The sequence below is a fragment of the Physcomitrium patens genome, chromosome 11 (assembly GCF_059467195.1).
Source record: "Physcomitrium patens ecotype Gransden chromosome 11, ASM5946719v1, whole genome shotgun sequence".
Lineage (NCBI taxonomy): Eukaryota > Viridiplantae > Streptophyta > Bryopsida > Funariales > Funariaceae > Physcomitrium > Physcomitrium patens.
The window spans coordinates 16358904-16381146 of NC_143420.1; the positions used below are offsets into that span (position 1 = coordinate 16358904).

The window sequence follows — 22243 nt, forward strand, 5'->3', positions numbered from 1 at the left end:
GAATGATCCAATGAAATTTAGATATTCCTTGACATTGAAAATGGTGTTGTTAATAGTACAAACAAGACTTCAAAAAAAAAAAAGAAAAAAGAAAAAAGAAAAAAAAAAAGAAAAAAAAAAAGATTCAATATGCTCAAGTTAAATTTTTTAATGCGCACAATTTTTGATAGCCTTACACTCCTGATTTTTTGATTTGGGTATTCTTTCATTGTTATTATAATTATTGTTGTTATTTTTTTGAATTTAGAATGAGGAACCACAATCAAGAAAATCAAAGCATCTCAATTAGTTGAAGATTTGAAAATTGATTTGTGGTCTTTTTAGGTGTGGAATTAAAGAAATATAATAAATATTATTGAAATTAATTGATAATATGATAGAGATGTTTGAAATATCTATTTTTTTAATGTAGTGTTCAGATTGTTACATGGATTGTGACTCTTTTGTGGAAAAAAATAAAAGATAAACTACACCTTTGTTGTTACTCATATCACAAATGTCCCTATAAACATGAACAACATCTAGCATGTGTTTTAGAATGTATCCAAGATGCAATAAAGCATACTTCAATTTAAATCATATTAAATATACAAATTAAACTCCAAGTAATTTTTATCCTTTCTGAAACAACTATGGTGCATCAGTTGCATTTGTATTGATTGATAATGAGAGCAAACGAACAAGATTGCCTATATTTTAATTCATTTTACCAAGATAATCGTAGAAGAATAAGATATAATACTTATTATGTATCTGTATATTCTTTATTTGTATATTTAATGTGATTTAAATTGTATGTTTAATAAGATCACTGTAAATAATTTTGTTATTCTTGTTAAATGTCATTTATATTGAGTCTCAAACATTAATTTTGACATTCATGAATTGTCCAAAGTTTTTAGTAATGTGTTTATATAGTCAAATTTTTTTTGTTGTTACTTGCATGTATTTTTTCACATCATGCATCTATATTTAAGAATAATGAACCAAAAAAGTTACACTATTATAGAGATATTTTAAATACTTTCTTTCAGGACCAATGTATTTCTTTGCATCTTAAAATCCCACACAAGAATACCCAAAATATAAAAAAAAATGTAGGTTCTGAAACAAAAATCCAATCTATTGGTAAGAAAGTTTATTATTATTTAAATAAAATAGCCATCAAAATCCAATCCAATCTATTAGTAAGAAAGATTATTATTGTTTAAATGAAATAGCCATCAAAATCCAATTAGGTAATGGATATAAATAAAAAATCTAAAGCTTTAGAATAGTCCAACCTTAACATCAATACAAGTGTTTTTTTTTGGCTTTTTTGGCCCACATTATAGTTTTTTTGGGTTATAAATATGTTATCTAAAATGTAGTATAGTGATAGAATGGCTATTCGGGCATGATTTATGATCTTTATAATATTTTTTTGTAAGTTTTTTCTAAAGTATTTGGTATATCTTTTGTAAAGCAATAGGTCTATTTCTTTGAATTGATATTCTTCCTTATTGCAAGAATATCATATAATTTCAATAATATAATTTTATGAAGAGTCTGAAATTTAATAATTTTATTATTATAGAAGGTGAATATTTAAAATTAAATTTCAAAAATATTTTTTTTATAATACTACTCTTAATTTATATAAGTTTTAAAGTTATACCTTTTTCATGCCTTTATTAGTGTCATTTAATTAACAGCAAGTTATAAATTTTACAAAGTCAGAATATATTTTCTTATTGACTTTAGAAAAGATAGTACCTAAACTTATATTTAAAGATAAAATATATATTTGAATGTGATTTTAAATTAAATCAAGTATAGTATAGTATTCCATTTAATTATTTTAGAATTTATTTTCTATAACCTTGGATACTACTATTGCATTAAAGCTTATTAATATAAAACTTGAAATGTTTTTTTATATTTTCATGACTTGTACTTCTCTAATCTTTTAATGTTATTTCTAAAATAACTTGAGATCTATAGATTATTTACTCTTTGTAAAATTTTCTATATTTTAAAGAAAAAACCATATATATGAGTATTTGATCAAATTTTATAAACTAGAGTATAAAAATTGGTTCTATCAAATTTTTCTTGTATGATTTAAAAAAATTTAATATATATTTATTTTTACAAATCTAAAATTTGATTTAAGTTGTAACATGGTGTGCTTATCTTCTTTAAATTATTATTTAGAAGGAATTAAATGTGATTGACTATTAACTTTTTTGATTTTTGTTTTTATATTTTACATTTATGACTTCTTATTTGTACTAGCCAAAGAAATTTATTCAAGTCAATAGGACTAAAAGAATTAACAACCACTAATTTAAGTATAGAATTGAATGAAACTTATGGTGGCAAGGTCATATTTTCTTATAAGAAGAGATTTAAAACAATACATATTGGTAATATTTGACTCCTTTGTTCTCTTCTGTATTTGTTTGATTTTTTCTATACATTGTAACTCTATCCTCCTTCTAGGATCTACCTTTATGATTATTTAGAAGTTTTGTTTCTTGTCTTTTATTTTTATTTTTTAATACTTTATTAATTTATTTTTTAAAAAAAATCAAATAATAATTTTACATATTTTAATTTCAAAATTCAACAATATATTCTTATTAATTATAATTTAAATTACAGTATCCGATTTCTTGACAAAAAGATAGTTTGTTTTTTCTTCTTATAAATATCAATATGTGTGCATATTTTTTTTTGTGGATTTCTACTTAGTTTCATATAACTTTTTATAACTCTTAATTTAGTGATTGGTGCCTAAATGAAACTTATATTTAATTAAAATATTATTATAATCTATATAAATTAATTTTTTTAATTCATAATAAAATTGGTAGTTTATACATCAATCTCCTATCTATCATTTAAATTTAAGATTAAATATAATTTAAGTTCTAATGAGTTTTTTTTGTAATAACTTACTTATAAAATTTTACATAAATAGTTTCTAAATATATAAAATTTTAAAATAATAATTTAATTTAATCTTAAATATTACCTATATTAGAATTTTAATTGATTCTATTTTATTTATAGTTTTAAAATTCTATATCACATTGAGATATAAAGTAAAATTCTATACTTAATATATATATATATATATATATATATATTTTAGTAGAGATTTAATTTTTAAAAATAAAATATATATTTTATTTTTATTATGATTTTTTAAAATTTTATATAAATTTTAAATTTCAAATTTTAAAATTAATAACATTTAAGGTTGACTTAGCATTCCTTGATATAAATATATATATATATATATATATATATATCAAGGAATGCTAAGTCAACCTTAAATGTTATTAATTCAATCCATCCATCATGACCAACATTGTATCTTCTATTCTTTGTTCTAATTTCGATACTCTTTATTCTTGTTTCCAACTTGCATCCTCCATCTCAACCTCCCCATCTTCTTTCTCAAAGTGAGTTGAGTTCTTCTACCTCATCTTCATATAATTGTCAATTTTAGCATTCAAATTTTGATAGATTTAAATGTTCTCCATGAACTATTAATGAATATAAGGTCATAGAGGTGGAAGCATCCATATGAGGATAGGAATGAATTTTAAAAATATAAAAGACATGCCATTAAGGGTGTTGAAATTTATCAATAGCTATAACCATTGAACTAGTAGAAAGATATGCATGCCAAGTAAGTTGTAGAGTCTTTGTGGCCTCTACCACATAGTCCATAGCCACATGATTCACATGAATCTTTTTAAAGGAAAGTACTACATATGTAGTCACCTCAAATTCTATTAAGTATGTATTGCTAAAACATTTGTAAAATTGAGTAGAGCCTAAAAAAGTAAATATCTAATTTGAATTAAAGGAGTCAATGACAATAGTAGATCAAATTTTAAAATTTGTTGTGGTGAAGGTTGCTCAATCTCAAGTATTGAGAGCACTCCTATTGAAAATAATCATAGAATTTAGATTGAAAATACAAGAAATTCACTTCTAGTTTACTTAGAAGCTAATGGAGTTACTAGTGCAAAACACACTATGATGAGGTTATCTTTGTCATTTGAATAGATTGAAAGTGATTGGAAGCAAGAAATTAATTGTTTTAGAACAATACCATAACCCCAATGTAAATCCCTACCAACCATACCACTACATGAGCACTAAGAATGGATGTTGGAAAATAAGCATGAAGTACAAAGAATTGGAATAAGGCATAGAAGTCAAGAGATGAGGGTTGAAAATTAGTATAGAAGATGGGGGCTAGAAACTGGCATAAGAGATGAAAGATGTATGTTGGGAATGAAAACATGGGATATTGCAACAAGAGATACTATGTTGGTTATGATGGGTGGATTAAAAAGTATATCATTTATATTTTGTAATCAAATAATGATATACTTTTCTGTCATTCTGATGATGGGTGGGTTGAATTAACAATTGATGGGATCAATTTAGTATTTCCTTGTATATATTCATTTACTTGATTTTTACTTTGGATGACTTTATACAGTTGTTCTATCTATTATAAAACATGCAATAACTATGTTGTTACACAAAAAAAAGTCTATTTTGACATAAATAGTATCTTCATCTACCTCAGCTTCACAAACTTTGCTTTGGACTAAACTACCAACAAAATTGTGTGCACAACCAGTGAGAAGTTGCTCACCATTTGACTTGTTGTGTCTCCCATATGTCCCAAACCTTGCTGAAATAGCATGTTTTTCTTGTATTATCATTAAAATATGCTTCTACCCATCTTAATGCTCTCCTAGAGTCATTTTCTCCTACCTTGAATGCACATTCATTAAATAGCTCAACATAGGTCCCCATTATATTATTTACTCACTCAACAGAGGTTCCTATGATATAATTATTCAACTAATGCAAAAACCCTGTCTGAGAATAAATAAATAAACAAAAACCTGGGTTACTCTGATTACTCTCTGTGTTTCTTTGTTTCGCTCTGCACACATTCACGTGTAATCCAACGTGCAGGCGCGAGCGCAGCAGCGCAGGAGCAAGCTTGTTACTGACCTCCCCCTCGGACTCAGAAAACAGGGAGCTCACAAATCTGGTGACTTCCTCTCCCCTTCTCACATACCTCTTCTGAATCCCATTATAATATCATCATAGTACAATGGGTGTACGAATATTGGCGGATTAAATTGTGCGACAGTATTAAACACATGAACCATGTTAAGCATATAAAGAAGCAGACGGTGTCCATAGCAGGCAATGGAAGGCTATACAGATGGCGGGCGCAGCATCGACTGTTGCGATGCTTCGAGCTCGTCGCAGCGTTAATCGGTGAAGTTGGTGACCATTATGAGTCGAAGAATCATCCCAAACTGGAAGAACTAGCTACGAAGAACTAGCCTGGTAGGGGCCATTCAAGGCGTGGAACATTTGAGTCAGAAAGGAGCGGTAAATTTGATTCTTTTGTTTGTTTGTTTTTATTATAGGTCTGCGGTGAAGATATCTACCTGCCGGAAGTGGTCAGTTTAGATCTGTAGAGTCTCGGCTACAGTCCACTCCCCCCCCCCCCCCCCTCCTCTCCTCTCCCTCCTGCTCCGCATGGGCGGAAAGTCCTTTACCGCTGACATACGACCCGATTCGTGCACGTCACTTGCGCAGTAACGGTATCAGGTTTAATGGGCTGGACAACTTCTGTTCCAGTCGTGACGGTACCTCTGCGGAGTCTGGCTTGTGCTGTTGCAACCACTGAGTTCTTCTCAAATCTGCCGTGAACACCATCATGGTTGTCCGGGGTTTTGCCGCTGCTGGAGGCCGCTTCGTTGCACCAGACTTTCGACGTGACTGTGCTGTGGTAGAGATGTAGAATTATTTTAACGTGTATGTTGGCGGTGATGGGGTTGGTGCGGGCGTTATGCAGCGACAGACTGCTAGTTTGCCAGTGGTACCAAGTTGGAGGAAGTTGTAGTTTCAGTTCCAATTCAGAGTTAAAAGATGCTGCCGGTTCTCAGGTTCTCTTCCAGTTCCTTGGTTGTTGAAGGAATTTTCCGGAGTTGAGAGGACAGTGGTAAAGATGTGTTCACGGGAACGAGAAAAAGTTAACAAAGCAGAGAACCCAAGGGTGAAGAAACCTCTGGAAGGACGTTACAGAGGTGTCCGGAAGAGGCCTTGGGGACGATACGCTGCTGAGATCAGAGATTCGAACACAAGAGAGAGACGATGGTTAGGGACGTTCGATACTGCAGAGCAGGCTGCGTTGGCGTACGACTCTGGTACGATAGGAAGGTCTAGTTTTCTTGGCATCAACGGAACAGGTTTCACATGATTCAGCTTCCTGTATTGATGGTGCTGGCAGAAGAGGTCTATGTATATGCAAGTACTGATAAAATTTTGACTGTACTTTGCAGCGGCAAGGTCGATGCGAGGACCAAAGGCCCGGACAAATTTCGTCTACTCTGCTCATCATACATGCGTTTTCTCCGCAGCGTTGGCTGTTTCAGGAACCTCGAAGGAGAATCTGCTCCGCTCAGTCGATTCAAGGCCCCGCAAATTCGACTGGTTTAGTGCCCTCTCACGCAGTGAGTCCCAGAGGGTTTTCGTAGACTATAATGATATTGGCGCAGCTCATCAGCCCTCGGTGAAATCAAGTCTCGACTACACCGAGGTGCTAAAAAATATTGAGAGGTTGGCAAGTGCTATTAGTGATCCGCCGAGATCGCAGCGTGTGAACGGACTTCCTCAGACCAGTTCCGCTAGTAGAAACCACCTCCAAGGTATTGACAGTAAAGACACTTCCATGAAGCGCAGTTCCTGGCTGCCTTTAGATAGTGCCTCTCAAGTCTCAAACCCCACCCCTACCGAAGACGAAGTTGACAAAGTTGCAAATTCAACGACGCCGAAGTCGAACCTGAGTTGTAGCACAGTTTTCCAACCTTCTTGTGAGGTAAGTTACCGAGTAATCGAAGTACTCGTTTTTTCAGCCTGGTCATCAAGATATCGCATGTTCGATACATTTTTCTTCATGTGCTGCCTTCGCCACACGACTGTCAGCCTGCATATGACATGCTTTCTTCAACTGAAGTCGCTGTGGGGCGGCTCCTTCGCATTTTTTAGTATTTCAGAGACAGTGGGATGTTCTGTGTATTGAGATATGGGATTATACTTACTAGCTCTCTTCGTGTTTGTTGCAGGTGCCTTGGAAAGGATTCAATGTAGGCTCTCAACAGGGAAATGTTTCAGAGTCAGGTGGATCAACTACGTTGGATAATGTCGTCGACAGTATGATTACCTGCCATGAAGTCACCCGAACTTTACCCCAGAATCATCCATACAACAGCTTCGGAGTTGGAACAGGATCCATTGATCAAGTTGTCTCTCAGTTCGTAGAATCATCTCCGTCTGTGGTTACAGCAGGCACTAGTTCAACACTTGCTTTTAACTCTGACCAATGCTCGTTTTCAACGCAAATATCCTACTCCGACGACTCCTCCATGTCCATGGCATCACCCCCTGCCGACACAGCATCATTTCTAGATTCGGGGGTCCTCTCTCGTTCTTCAGAGGTCGAGTGCCTCCTTGAAGCACGCACTGACGAGGTATGTAGCTGTTCAAGTTACGGACTAATCAACCCCAGTCAGAATCCCGACAACCTTCAGTGCATGCTTCCCTTGAGCATGAGGACGTCATCGCTGGTTCCACATGATCTTTATGCAGAATCCTCAGCAAGCTGCTCTTTGCAGCCTCCAGCCGCCACGACTGGAGTAGTTCATTCCTCCGACAACTTCCCTCACATCTCGGAGCAGGATCAATCCAAGACGTGGAGCACCTTGTGCGAACTGCCAGCATCATGGGACTCGTCCGGCTTTCTAGCGTCGGAGTCTATTTATGAGAAACCTCATCTCGCTACGGCTTGGACATCGGAGTGCATCGATCTTGTGCAACCAAGCACTCTGTGGGGGTACGATGATTGCTACACATATGAATACTTGCCAAGTTTTCCGATCTTCGAGGTTTGGAAAAGTTCAGATACCACAATAGAGGTCTGACCGGACCATTCAACTGGCTCAATGCCAGTAACATCCTTGTACCACGATATACCAACTTCGCTTGGACCACTGCAGATTAGCTGTGATTGAGCGCAGGATTATAGCATGTGTGTAGTATTGTTAGTAGTCTTGCTGTTAGATCAGTATTCAAAACATGTGAAAAAGAAACCTACGTACTTATTGTTAGTCGTCGTGTCTGTAAGAAGTTCTTATAATGTAAATAGTAATCTAAAACGTATACTTACGACTTCTGTGCGCAATCGTCGTCAGTTGAGGATCCCTGATACTGTGTGAGGGCTGCATTTTTGTGTTAAACTAGGAATCATTATGATGATTCCGAATCCATCGTTCTGAACAAATAAAAACTTATGAATTGTCTTGTAACTGATGATCTAGCTCTTATCGGTGACCGTGTGATTGAACTCAAACTGACCACTTTCAGATGAAACTGTGAATTGATTGCCTTCCTAGTTGTCACATAGTCCAACACTTAACAATATTGGAGGTACGTAGGCAGTGGTGTGCCTATCAACAGCTCACAATCATGAGCTGATAAATGACTGCACAGTGCGTGCATGATGGACATGCCGCACACCGGAATGCGTGACTGAATGTTCTATCCATGCAACAGCCAGCTGCAAACCGTGTATAATTTTCGTGCGAGGAGACTTATCAATCCACTGTTGATCTATAATTTTCTGTGTCTGCTCTGGTAAACCTACTGAGCAGAAACCACCACCAGATGGTCACGTTGTTTAAGGCTCATTAATGGAAGTTTCGACTCACTTGCAAAAGTGACAATTTAGGGGTGCATGCGTTAAACAGTGATCTCGGAAATTTGTCACGCAATCTGATACACTAATAGGCCCGTCGTCGCACCGGACTAGATGTGGTAAAGTTGTTCACATTGCTCAGCAGTTTCTCTTGATACCTGCCTGATATATGGATAGTGCTGGGTTACATTCCCAACATTCTTTACGTAGTAAATCTGCTTGGCTTCCCATGAATATGAAAAAAACAAACCACCTACTCTACTACGGTCCAACTGTCTTATTAACTCGACAACTTATTTCGTCACTGAAAGAAATTCTGTTGCGGCGGTCCCGAGCGATGGAAGCACTGCCATGTCTGACTCAACTCCCGCTTCTACAGCTACCGTCGGCTTCAGACGACTTTGGTTGTCAAACCTGATTCTTGTCTGCCACTTCATTCAAATTCTGTGTAAGTTTGAAAAGTCGCCACCATGCCACGCGATATTCGAATATTTCAGCACACTTCCACACGATGCGAGAGGAATAATCTACATCACCCCACACTTGCGGGATCATGGTGCCGCTCTGACATTGATTGATCTAGCAAGTTGTGTGCGATAGTATGCATCAAAGGGGGAAAACTTTAAAAGAAAACAATGCAACAACAATATTTTACGTGATCAACCTGATGTTCGCTGCGCCATACTGCACAGGTTCATGGTCTTATTATGATTAAAGTAATAGCTTTCGAAAGAATAAAAAAAGCAAGCAAATATCCATTATTAGCTATATGCCTTGAATCCTGTGAGTAGCCGCCTGCTCTTCTCGTTTATTGGTAGTGTGCAACAGGAGCGGCCGAAACACACTGAACAGTGGCGTCTCGCGGAAAGATGGAGGCGTTGGCCACGTTCGTCTTTCTTTTCCACAAACAGAAAACGTAGCTCCTCATTTTCTCTAATAGGAAAGCGTATGAATACTACCCTTCCCAGTTTCCCGTGTGAGAATCAAGGCCAAAAAATCTATCTATCTATCTATATATATATAAATACATATTTAAGACATGTGAGGTTGACTAGCAGCTTAAATTCAATGGGTAACATTCGAATAGAAGCAAAAAACCATGATATAGAACCTCACCACATTTACCTTGCTAAATTTCTTTTTGGCATGTCGAAAAATTAAACCACTTTGAGGCGCTTCATGCATCTAAGAATAGTCCCAGCATATCAAAAAGGCGTGATTTTCATCTGGATGTTTCTGAAATTTTGACCTAACATCATCCCATATAAATCTACTGTGCTTCTACATGCTTGTACAAATGAGTTGACTTGTATGTATATCATTTTGTGCTATCTCATTAAAAATTAGGATTTTTCTGTGAGTCCAAATTGCCTGTACAAATATTTCTCAAAAGAATGACCAAATGATCCTAAACTCGTTAAATTTGGATTGCAGCTTGGTTGCAAAGATTTCAAGTTAGAGAGCATATATTATTTGACATTAATTACATTTATTGATTCTTACAGCTAGTAAAAAATTGTTCACTTACTCAGAACAGATTAGTTATAATTGGTTTTGGTAAAAGAAACCAAAAAGAACCTATTATTTCTATTGATAGAACTTGAATTTAGATTACTACCCTCCATAGGGCATCAATCTCAAAAGTTTACAACTCAATTCATAACTTGATTTTGAAAGATTGGATATTTGTCACAAAGTATGCATAGCTAACACCTTAGTAGGAAGCCTATTATGAATTATTAAACCAACCTATTTTGGAAGGTTATACGAAGAAAAAAATCGGCTTAATTAATTGATAGAGTTTTAAAAATATAACCATTAAATGTACCTTTAATACATTATAGGTAGTTCATTTAAATTTTTACATTCTATTGAAAATTTAAATTAGTCTAAATAAAAAAGAATTTGTAAAAAGAATATATATGGACTACCACATCATTAAATTAAAAGATATTTTTATATTAATAATCTTATTAATTTATGTAGATATGCCAAGAAATTATATATATATATAATTATAATTATAGGTAAATTCAAGTAATTCTAATTCAAGTGACATTATCCTAGATCTTTGTTGGTCTATTATCTAAAATAAAAATTAATTATTAATCATAGTAGTATCAATTAAGAATTCTTTACTTTTTCTATAATGATATCTAGATATCTAGAAAAGATCCTAAAATTTTAAATCCAAAGATTTCTTGTATTTCAATTATATTATTATGTATTAATATTTCATATTTTTAAGACATTTAAAAAATTATTCATATAAATATATTTAAACCAAAAAATAAAAATAAAAAATATTATTCTAAATAAAATTTAAAAAAAAAATATATATATAATATAATATTAACATTAATATCAAAATTTTATTTTTTTATTATAAAAATTATATTTTTTACTACACATAAAAATATAATTATAATTGATAATAGAAAAATATTTTAAAAATTATATATACACAAGAATAATAGTATATTTGTAAAACATTCATGTTTTGAGAAATTACTTAAGTTTATATTACACATTGCAAAGTGAATTTTGAATACTAATAAATTTGTTTTAAAATTTAAAGATAAAATATGAACTCATATACCTGATCACATAAATTAAATTATTCAAAGTATTAATATGTATATATATATATATATATATATATATATATTATTAGTATAATTAACATAAAATTTATATATGTATAGATTCTAAAATATTGTTACTTAGACGTAGATTTGATTTTGGGATTAATAGTTGCTTCTTTTTTTAAAGAGAAATAAAGTGGTTGTTGGTAAATTTTCGTTGATGTAGCTTGTTTGGAAGCTAGCTTGATTTGGAAGTACTCATGTGTATAAATACTTAAGTGCTCATGTGTATATGAAGCAAGAAGGCAATTTTTTTTTGTTAAAATGCAAATATACCATAATAAATAGTTATATATCCTACCACTTGATTAGCTTGGTAGATTTAGCTAAAGCATCTAAGATTAGCACCATATGTTATTATAATAGTAATGCTAAAAGCTTATCAAATTAGTATAAAGCTTATGGCATATAATGGTATTGAAACATTTTATAAAGAGATGTAAAGAGTATGAGTATTAAAATTTGCTATATAAAAAAAATAAAAATAAAAATACTTTGATATCTTTTTAGTTATTTAAATTTATTTTAGAGCCAAGATGATTGATTGACAAGTATTTTTTTATTTTAGTAGTTAAATCTTTTAGAATTAAGTTCATCCAAGAAAAAAGAATTATCCATCTGTAATGTAATCTTTTACAAGAAAAATGAATGAAGAAAACCAAAGAAAAAAAACCTAAGCTATATTGTTCTCAATTTTTGAAAAATATATTAGTATTTAAAGGGATGCCGTAACATGAATCACAGTGGCATAATGTTTGAAGTTAAGGTGCCTTTGATGGCTAGAATCAAAACATGCAAAAGAATGAAGACTTGAATAGTGATTTGTGAGATAAATTCTTCTGCTTGGGATAGCCAATCTTGAGCATATGTCCTATATCATCTATTAAATTAAGAACAAAAGTTTCGCTTTGGTTTAATGGATATTTGTTTAGCAGGGATAGGAAGATTAGAAGCAAGTGTAAGAATACTATGGGTTTGAATTTATGAGAGAGTCCAAGATCGTTGAGGAAGTTGTTATAAAAACAAAACACGTTGTGGGTGTGACTACGGATGGTGTGAATGATGCTCTCGCTTCGAAGAAGACCAACTTTGGTATTGCTGTTGTAGATGCTGCAGATGCTGCTCACATTGCCTCTGATGTGCTAATAGAACCTGGGCTCGGTGTCATTATTTGTGCTGTGTTAACCAGTTCAGCCATTATCCAGCGTTTACAGAACTACGAAATATACGCTGTTTCTATCACAATTCGTGTAGGGGTTGGATTTGTGCTTTTGGCCTTCTTCTTAGACTTAGACTTTTCACAATCCACGGTCCTTGTTCTTGCTATTCGTAATGACTGCACTAGTATGATCATCGCTGAAGATTGTGTTAAGCCATCTCCAGTGCCAGACAGCTTAAAGATGAGAATTTTTTTTTCTTCGATGTAGTACGCGACACTTACATGGCGCTGACGTTCACGCCATTTTAAGATGCTGTTTGCACAGCAAAAGGCCATATTTTTTATATTGTTACCTTGGGTCACAAAGTTCAAGAGGAATCCAGTAACTGGCAATCATCTTGCAACCAAAGACCTCATCATGATCTAGTTCACAAAAATGCTGACCACGAGTATCAATATCCAGTGCTTCACAAAGTTTCCACCGAGTTTTGACAGATTGTGCTATTAAGACGACAGGAAACCGAGGGAGCTTTCACTAGGAATGACATTATCACAATTCAAGACCCTAAAAATCTGGATGCTAAGGTGCTATCAAAATTCGACCACGTTAAGAATGAAGTTGACCCTGATTCGGAAGAGTTAGAACGACTTAAGGATCCTGCATACGGCATAAACATGTCTGGTGATACGAAGCACACCTTGCAAGAACTGGGCACAGGGTGCTGAGCCGTTGGGGACTTTGTCGGGGTTGTTGCTGCTTCTGTTGATGCCGAAGTACCTAACTCATCATGGCGTGGCTGATTCGTTCTGTGCATTATGATTAAAACTATTTGTAACGGATGCGTCGGAGCCTCCAATTGATGAGGCTCGTCGCAGGCTTGGATGTAGCGAAGGGGGCTGAGAGGTTGGCTACCTCGGTGGTAGACAGAGAGACAAAAGGTTATGGGCTCGAGCTTCGAGGCAATGCATGTTTATGTTGATTAGTAAGAGTGACTTGTACTGCGAGAGTGATTAGTATTGCGAGAGTAATTCGTACTACAAGAGTGAATAGTACTGCAAGAATGTTTTACATTGCGAGAATCATAAGCTTTTGATTAAGAACTTGTTCGATTCAGAAGTTGACAAGAATCGCAGGTCTGTTAATAGCTTACTCCAGATTATCCAGATACTTTTTACATTTCAGAGTGTTTACAGGACTAGCCTTCACGTATTTTTCTCTTTTCACTCTAAGTTCTGTATAAACATTTTTCTTGAATTTTTTGATTTTCTTGATATGGTACTTTGCATTCTCTCTTCTATTCCTATAGTTTACTTTCTTTTCTTCATTCAGTACCAATGTCTATCAACAAGGATTTAATAGCTATACGCTTTAATAGAACAGAGTTTCATCTTTTGAAATGGCAACTTAGGAACCTGTTTGTGCCAAAGGATATATTCGGCACATTGATGGCACTGGGCGAGTATGATTCTGATGAAGACGAGTGGAGAAAACACGATTACAATGCGTATACGCTACTCACTTCTTCTGTTCAAAGAAATTCCTCGCACCTCTCACTAGTTGCATTACTGCACAAGATGTTTGGGACCGTCTCTTAGAAGAGCACAAATATAAAAATAGTGAGAATATACATGAATTACAGCGACAGTTCTTCGATGCAAAGATTCAAAATGGACAATCAATTTCGGATTTTATTGCTCAACTAGAACTTACAATAATCGAGTTAAGAGAACTTGGTGACACTTCTTTTTTGGACGCCTTCATGATTTCTAAACTTACAGCTAATCTACCTACTGGATTTAATGGATTTACTAAGACTTGGGAGAGTACCTCCAAAGAAGAACAAACATTATCAAATCTGAAGCTACGACTATGCCAAAAATTATGGTAAATACATAAACGTATTCAGCAAGAATTGGCTCCAGACACGAAAGTTCTCTATGCTAGCCGAGGAAAATTTTCTTACAACATGACTCATTCTGGATATTCTACCAACGGGAGTCTCTCTGTTCGCGGCTCTTCTTCAAGTACGTTTTCTCATCCTCATTCCAATCAGTTTAATCCTTCATTTGCTCCGCATTATAATCCACATTTTACTGCACCTCGTTTTCTAGTACCTTCTCCTAGACGTCCTGTGTCAACATTACCCCGATCGATACTTCATCGAGCTTCCGAAATTGTTGAATTAAAACGTCGAACTCGATGTAATCATTGTGGCCTCCTTGGTCACTGGTGCCAAGAGTGCCCGCATACCATTTCAAAACCAGTTTTCCAATCACAAAATTCAGCAACTGGATCTCCTACTCAAGCTTTGTTTGCCAAGCTTTCTGATTCCAATATTGATTCTATATCCTCACAACAATCATATTCTGAAATGGAATATTATCCGTTCCATGACTTTCATAACGATCAACTTGATCATATAACCGATCAACAACACTGGTTTACAAATTATACACCATTGCCCTCTGAAACCATTTGGCCTGTTGAAACACCAGCCGGGCATACATGTTACGTCACAAGCATTGGTGATATAAAAATCTTAGTTCAACTTCCTAATCGCACGGAAATACAACTTCTCCAACAAGTTCTATACATACCAGGTTCCGGCCAAAAACTTTTCAGTTTAATAAAAGTCGCAATGCTGCACAAAATCTTCACTCTATACAAAGATACCACATGTGAACTTCTTCAGGATGATAATTTGATCATGACAGGCCGCATGTTACAAGGATCCTATATTTTGAACTTTACTGTATTACTTCCTCCTGCGGCTGTTTCATATGCTGCCTATTATGGTAATATTCCATCCTCCAAAGAATTACAAACTATTGAAACGTGGCATCTTCAATTGGCACATCTGCACTATGACATGATCAAGAAGATGGCATCGAATGGTTCTGTCAACAGAATTCGATTAAAAACTACAGAACCACCTGTGATGTGTTCCGATTGTGCACACAGAAAACCGTTTCCTAAAAGCTTGATTCAAAATGGAGCTAAGAAGCCTGGCATGCTTATTCATAGCAACATTTGCGGCCCTATGAGTGTTTCTTCATTTGGCGGATCGCTTTATTACATTCTTTTTCAGGACGATTCAACCCGTTATCGTTTTGTTTTCTGCATATCAAGAAAATCAGATGCACTCATCTGTTTCCAACGAGTATGCAAAACGATTCTTCAAGATACAGGTTACAACGTCCACACATTACAAACGGATAACGCATGTGAGTTTTGCAGTCAACGTTCAATGATTTTCTACAAGAACAAGGAAGAAAATATACGAACTCCCGAACAAAACGCAGTTTCTGAAAGGGACAATTGAACAATCATGGAGGCCATGCAAAGTATGATACATCATGCGAAGATAGACCCTGGTTATGGGGCCGAGGCTGTCGATAATGTTGTTTACACTTTGAACCGCACATGTTCTCGTCTTCTACCCGAGATCACTCCCTTTGAAGCCTATACTGGAAACAAACCTTCTTTATCTCGCATGCTGCCATTCGGATGCAAAGTTTATACGCATATCCCAAACAAGTTATGAAAGAAACTAGATGCTAAAAGTCGCCTTGGCTTGTTTCTTAGTTACTCTAATGAATCCAAAGCTTACAGAATTTGGGATTTAAGCCGAAAACAAGTTATTAAAAGTCGCAATGTTCTATTTGATGAACAAAACCATATTCACGACAAGATATCCTCAGACTCCTTCTCTCAACACTGTTTTTTTCTCGAAGAACCATTTTCTATCACTACTCGCTCGACTTTTCAAGATCACACTAGACAGAATTCTAATACATTTTCCTCATCGTCTCTTCATACGACTCCAAATCAAACTGATGTTCAAAGCCCCAACCACTGTAAAAGTAGGAGCAACAGTAAGAATGGGAGTCCACCAAATTTGAATAATATTCTTCATTCCGATCGACAACAGCACAATGACAATCGCAATCTGGATCTGCTCATTGATCTCTTCTCCAATGCCGAAGAACAACCTCCTATTCAATCTTCTTAGGGCCTACATACTGCTGAAACCAACATTGAAAATTCTTCTCCACATCTAACGTCACAGCGAGTTTGAAGACAACCTGTTCGCTTTGGTTACTCCGCAGATGAATGGCGTTATACATCTGCCAGTTCAGTCAACACAATGCCTTCTCCTCTCTTATTACAGTATTCAATTAATAACTCCAATTTGTCCTTGCAAACTTCGGCATTTTTTTTCTGGATTAATACCTGCAGTTCCTAACACTTACCAGGAAGCACTTCAGTTACCTCAATCTTTATAATGGCAGAAAGCTATGGAAGCAAAATTCAAATCTTTATTAGAAAATCAGACTTGGCAGCTTACGGAACTATCTTTTGGACGCAAAGCTGTAAATTGCAAGTGGATGTATGCCCTTAAAACTATATCTGATGGAATTGTCGATCGTTTCAAGGCTCTACTAGTGGCAAAAGGCTATTCTCAAGAATGTGGAAACATATTCTCCATCGGTGAAACACGACAGTATTCGACTTGTTCTTGCTGTAGCAGCCAGCCAAAATTTGCATACACAACAATTTGACATTAAGACGGCCTTTTCGCGTGGTCAATTAGAATAAGCAACCTACATGAAGCAAGTCCTTGGCTTCGAGGATTTAAAATTTCCACATAAAGTTTACAAACTCAATAAGGCAATCCATGGTCTGCGGCAGGCAAGCCGAGCATGGAATCAGCGCATCGATCGCTTCTTAGCTACTCATAAACTCAAACAAAATTCAGCGGACGCTTGCATTTATTATTCTGATACACAAAACCAGCTCATCATTATAATGTTCGTTGATGATGGTCTTTGCTGCTGTCAAGATGCTCGTCGCATCGATCACGTGCTCATGTCGATGAAAGATATTTTCAAAACAAAGATTAATGACCAGACGTATACGTGGGTTTACAAATCTAACGTGACCGTTTAGCAAGGCTCAAAATCTACTTTATGCCTACATTGATGCTGATTATGCGGCAGACTTGGATGACCGCAAGTCTCGAAGTGGTTTCGTATTATTTCTGAATGGTGGACCAATAAGCTGGGGTTTTAAGAAGCTGAATTGCTTGGTTGACATCACAACTTAATCGAAGAACATCGCATGTTACATGGCTGCCGAATAAATCATCTGGTGTCGAAGAATGCTTGATGTTGTGGTTTCACTCAGCATAAACCAACCATTCTTTATTCAGACTCACAAAGTGCGATTCGATTTACTGTTAATCCCGAGTTTCATTCCAGAACAAAACATGTTGATATAAAATATCACGTGTCCAGAAAGGTGTTCTACAAATCGACTACATTTCAACAAATTCCAATACAGCAGATATTTTCACGAGGGCATTGACCCCAGAGAAATTCAAGAAGTTACGAGCTTATCTTACAATGTATTCTAGTTAAATACTTCACTTCTTCATTGAAGTGGGAGTATTCCTCTCCATTATAATATCAATGAAGGGGTTATTCTTTAGTGGGAGTCCAGTAACTAGTATGTTACTCGTAAGAAAAGAATAACTTCTCATTGATATATAAGAGTTTTCTTGTAATAAAGTTGTGTGTGAGTTCATGTAGATGTCGACGACCCTACATCTCCAGCAGCTGCGTGGACATTCACAGCCGTAGCGCGAGAGGACTCAATCGACAGTAGATTTTCTCGTGAGTAGGAAGAGAGTTTGCAGATCGTGCAAGAACAGGAGAGGGGAGGGAACCCTTCTGGATTTCCTTTCGGTTTTTATTTATTTAATTATATTTTATATGACAGCGCAACGTTAGAGTAGAGGGGTAGATCACGAGATTGAGTAGGTGATTGGCAAGGACTGTGCAGATGCTCATGAATGTTTTGAGATCTAGTTAGAAGCGGCAGCAGTGGTTCTTGTATAGTTCGGAAGCCAAGACACACATGATTCTAGTTGTACCACGGATGTATTCGTTGGATCAGCACAGAATCCTTATATTTCACAAGTTGGATACTGTGGATAGAATATGGTTCAATGCTGCATGAGCTAGCTGCCTTCCGAACCCTTGATGTGAACGCCGCTTGTTGCTGAAGCCACTTAAACTCGTTGGTTTCAACAAGCTAAAGATCGTCGAGGTAGGAGTGTAAAGGAGCTCGGACTGGCTGTTGGAGTGGGGGTAGTTCCTAAACCGGAGTTCTTGTATACTGATTGACAAGGTGGAGTACAAGGTAAGTAGCTGAATTTGATTAGCCAAAAAAGAGATTAGTGAATTTTTAATCTTTAATTTTTTAGTGTGAATGGGAAAGGTGATGTGATTGTGGCTATTCATTTTTATTTATTTTATTAATTATTATGAATATTCTAAATAATTTATTACAATTATAATCAAAATTTATCCAAATTCATGGTAGAAATTAGCAATTTTAGTCACTGAGCTTAGTAAGTTGTCTTCAATATTTGGAATATTGGATGCTTGCTTTAAATTAAAAGTGGATGATTTGATGTTGTAATCAAACATAGAAAGTTATGAAATCATACAATTTTTGAATAGATGAGCTTATGGAGAACTATACAAATCAAAGTAGAATTGACCTTCTATTATCCAATACAATCAATGGACTACTGATTGTATTGGATATTGGAGGATATTAAGTTATAAATGGATAGGCTATGATTGGCTAATGTGTGTAAGGTTCTAATTGGCCATCTATTTATAAGGAGATGGGTACTTAGGCTACTTTATTGATAACCTCAATAATACTTTTATACATATATAAATAAATGCTTGACATTTCCAAAAGATTTGTTAAGATCCTTGATCTTTTGATTCTATTCCATCTTACAATCCATAATGTTACTTTGCAAATTCAATACGCACTAAAAAGCCAAAAAAAACACCAAACTTCACTCAATTCTTAGCTTCAACTCCAATTGTAATTACTTATTGGTATTATGCATCACTTATATTATAAAATCTAATAGTTATTCCTTATATAGTACAATTGTTGTTGGCCTTCATCTACATCCTCTATAAATTGATTTCATCACACACGCTCAGAAATTCTATCGGATATCAAAGATTGGAAGATATCAATTTAGAATATAAGAATGTAGTTAGTGGAACATGATTTGTATTGAATATTGGAGTGTTTTGGCTTATGAAAGGTTAGATAACAAAGGGTTAATTATAGTTAGAAATTGCATGAGCAACTAAAACACCATTCAAACATAACAAAATATTATATTACAATAATAATAAAAAGTAAATAAAACTATTAATTAAAAATATTAACTAAAAATATTCATATTTGAAAATAGAATAGAAGTAAAAATATTTAAACAAAATCTTGAAAGAAAATAAAACTATATTTTATATTTATTTCATTAATATTATCTATCAAATTATAAAAGAGATGTATATGACATGTACATTGTACATTGTGATTTAAAGATAAATAACATTTTGCTTCATATTATGGAAAAAAAAATCATAAATAAAATTATTTTCTATATTATTATAAAAGTGATGTACTTTAAATTATCTAAGGTTGAAGTTGGAACTAATTCAATATGGCATTGGATGCCAAATCACATTGGATAGAAAAAGTTTACCTATTTTTTTTCAAAAAATATATTTTGAACTATAAAATAATTTTTTTTATTAGTTAGATATAAAAATATTAAGATTATGAAATATGTTTAATTATCTATATATTTATTAAGATTTAAAATTTAGAAATTCTTTACAACACCTTCTAATAATCTTGCAAAATGACAATCAAAGAACAACTCTCCAAAAACCAATTATTTCAAATCTATGGAATTTTGAAGATTAAAGTCTTGTTATTTTTGCCCTTGGCATATATTTTAAGTAGATTCACACACTCTGTCTAGGATGTAATAAGTGCAGCTACCATATACATTCGTTCATGTTTTCACTTCAAATGCTGAGAGAGAATCTTATTATTAGATTGAACATCTTTTCAATGTTGATTCATACTTTCTTGCCCAATCTCTACAATATATGCTGATTATTTTTTGCAGAATAGATGGATCATTTCTATTTAATTCACAACATTGCACTAGCCACTAGCCCCAGAATCAAGCCTTGTAGAATCCTATTAATCGTGAACTGCCGCATTAGCTGTCCAATGTTGTGCTGGAAAGTAGTATAATATGTAAAAATAATATGAAACATTATAAAATTTTAGATTTTAATTAAAAATAAAATAAAAATAAAATACTTATCTAATTTATTTAAATTTATAATTTAAGTTTTTTAATTAAACATAAAAGTTTTAAGATTTATTAATAAGAAATTTAGAAAGGCTTTAATATCAAAAGTATAATATTTTGACTCTTAGGCCATTCCATGTAAGTCGATAAGGTAAGTGATAGAGGATTTCATTTCCATTGGTTGAAAGTCATATAAATGGGCTTCAAGATGTTGTTTGGAATAATATTGGAGTTTAGAAGTACTTTAGGGTAGCCTATTTGAGGCAAGGCAATCCATTCAAAGTTTTGAAGTTGGATTTAAAAAGCTAAATTTTAGGGCTAAAAGTAAAATAAAAAATAAAAAAATGAATGATTTGGAGTTGTGATGACAAAGATATGATTGTTTGAAGTTAAGATGTAAATCAAGAATATAAATTAACCTACGGAGAATTTTAAATCCAACTAAGTAATTAGATTGAAAGTTATTGAATAATACATATACAAAAGAGATCTTCATAAGAATAGAAGTGATTTTAGGATATCTAGTCACATCTAAGGTATTCTTGTATATTGTAGACTTTTTTTATTTAATATAATTTTCTTCTTAAAGATAAGATATAAATAATATTTGTATTTTATAAACTTGAAACTTATTTGAGCAATTAGTAGCAATCAAAGGCCTAGCACTTATTTGAAGAAAATTCTTTCTACTATGACATTTGGTGCTTCCACTAACAGAGCCTTAAGGTGCTAATTTTTCAATAAATTAAGATGGAAGATACAAAGGAATGAGGCTCAAATGATAGCGGTGGTTAGAAACTTACAAATGAATTTTTAAGGGCCATGTAAATATTTATGGACAAATAATTTGCTAATGCAACTTTATAAAGGGCCACCAAAGCATTAAAGGATATTATTGGCAAAGTAGAGAGATTTAATGAGAAGAATATCACTAATTTTTTGAGGGTCTATACCTATGAAATAAAAATCTATTAAGTTCCAAAAGATAGGATGGTTAAAACCTTTGATTTAGCACTTGTCTCAAAAATTAGAAAAAAGGTGAAACAACTATATGGGAGCATCAATGTGAATACATGGATTAAATTTAAGGACAGATTGAGAGATGAATATTTTGATGAAGATAATAGAAGGATGATTAAGAGAGATTTTTGTGATTGGACGGAGCAACAACTAGCCAAACATATGGAACCAAACAAGCTATTGAAGGAATTTGAGAAGAAATTTGGACAACTCTCATTATCTAAGAAGCACCTTTTAGAGGTGAAAAAATTGAAGTTATTTTTGGAAGCTACAAATAAGTTATTAGAAGATAGATTACTTCTTCTTCTTCTTTAAGATAGAACAATAGAAGGTGGTTTTACCACCAATAAGAGAAGGCTAAAAGAGGCAGTCAATTTCATTGCTAAGCAACAAAGTGTGAAGTCTAAAGAATTTA

The 22243-nt window shown here is 34.0% G+C and overlaps 1 protein-coding gene across 1 annotated transcript; it reads left to right on the top strand.

The window, feature by feature from the left end:
• Positions 1–5604: 5604 nt before the first annotated feature.
• On the top strand, positions 5605–8402 carry LOC112288315 (uncharacterized). Its single transcript, XM_024532403.3, has 3 exons — positions 5605–6245; positions 6381–6916; positions 7164–8402. Exons 1-3 carry the CDS (start codon positions 6047–6049, stop codon positions 8016–8018), a joined length of 1590 nt encoding a protein of 529 aa, XP_024388171.1. The 5' UTR covers positions 5605–6046; the 3' UTR covers positions 8019–8402.
• The last annotated feature ends 13841 nt before the right edge of the window (positions 8403–22243 follow it).

Coding starts and splice junctions, on each gene's coding strand:
- LOC112288315 (XM_024532403.3), top strand. CDS start 6,047: ATGTGTTCACGGGAACGAGAAAAAGTTAACAAAGCAGAGAACCCAAGG. Junction 6,246..6,380: donor TGCGTTGGCGTACGACTCTG/GTACGATAGGAA, acceptor TGTACTTTGCAG/CGGCAAGGTCGATGCGAGGA. Junction 6,917..7,163: donor TTTTCCAACCTTCTTGTGAG/GTAAGTTACCGA, acceptor TGTTTGTTGCAG/GTGCCTTGGAAAGGATTCAA.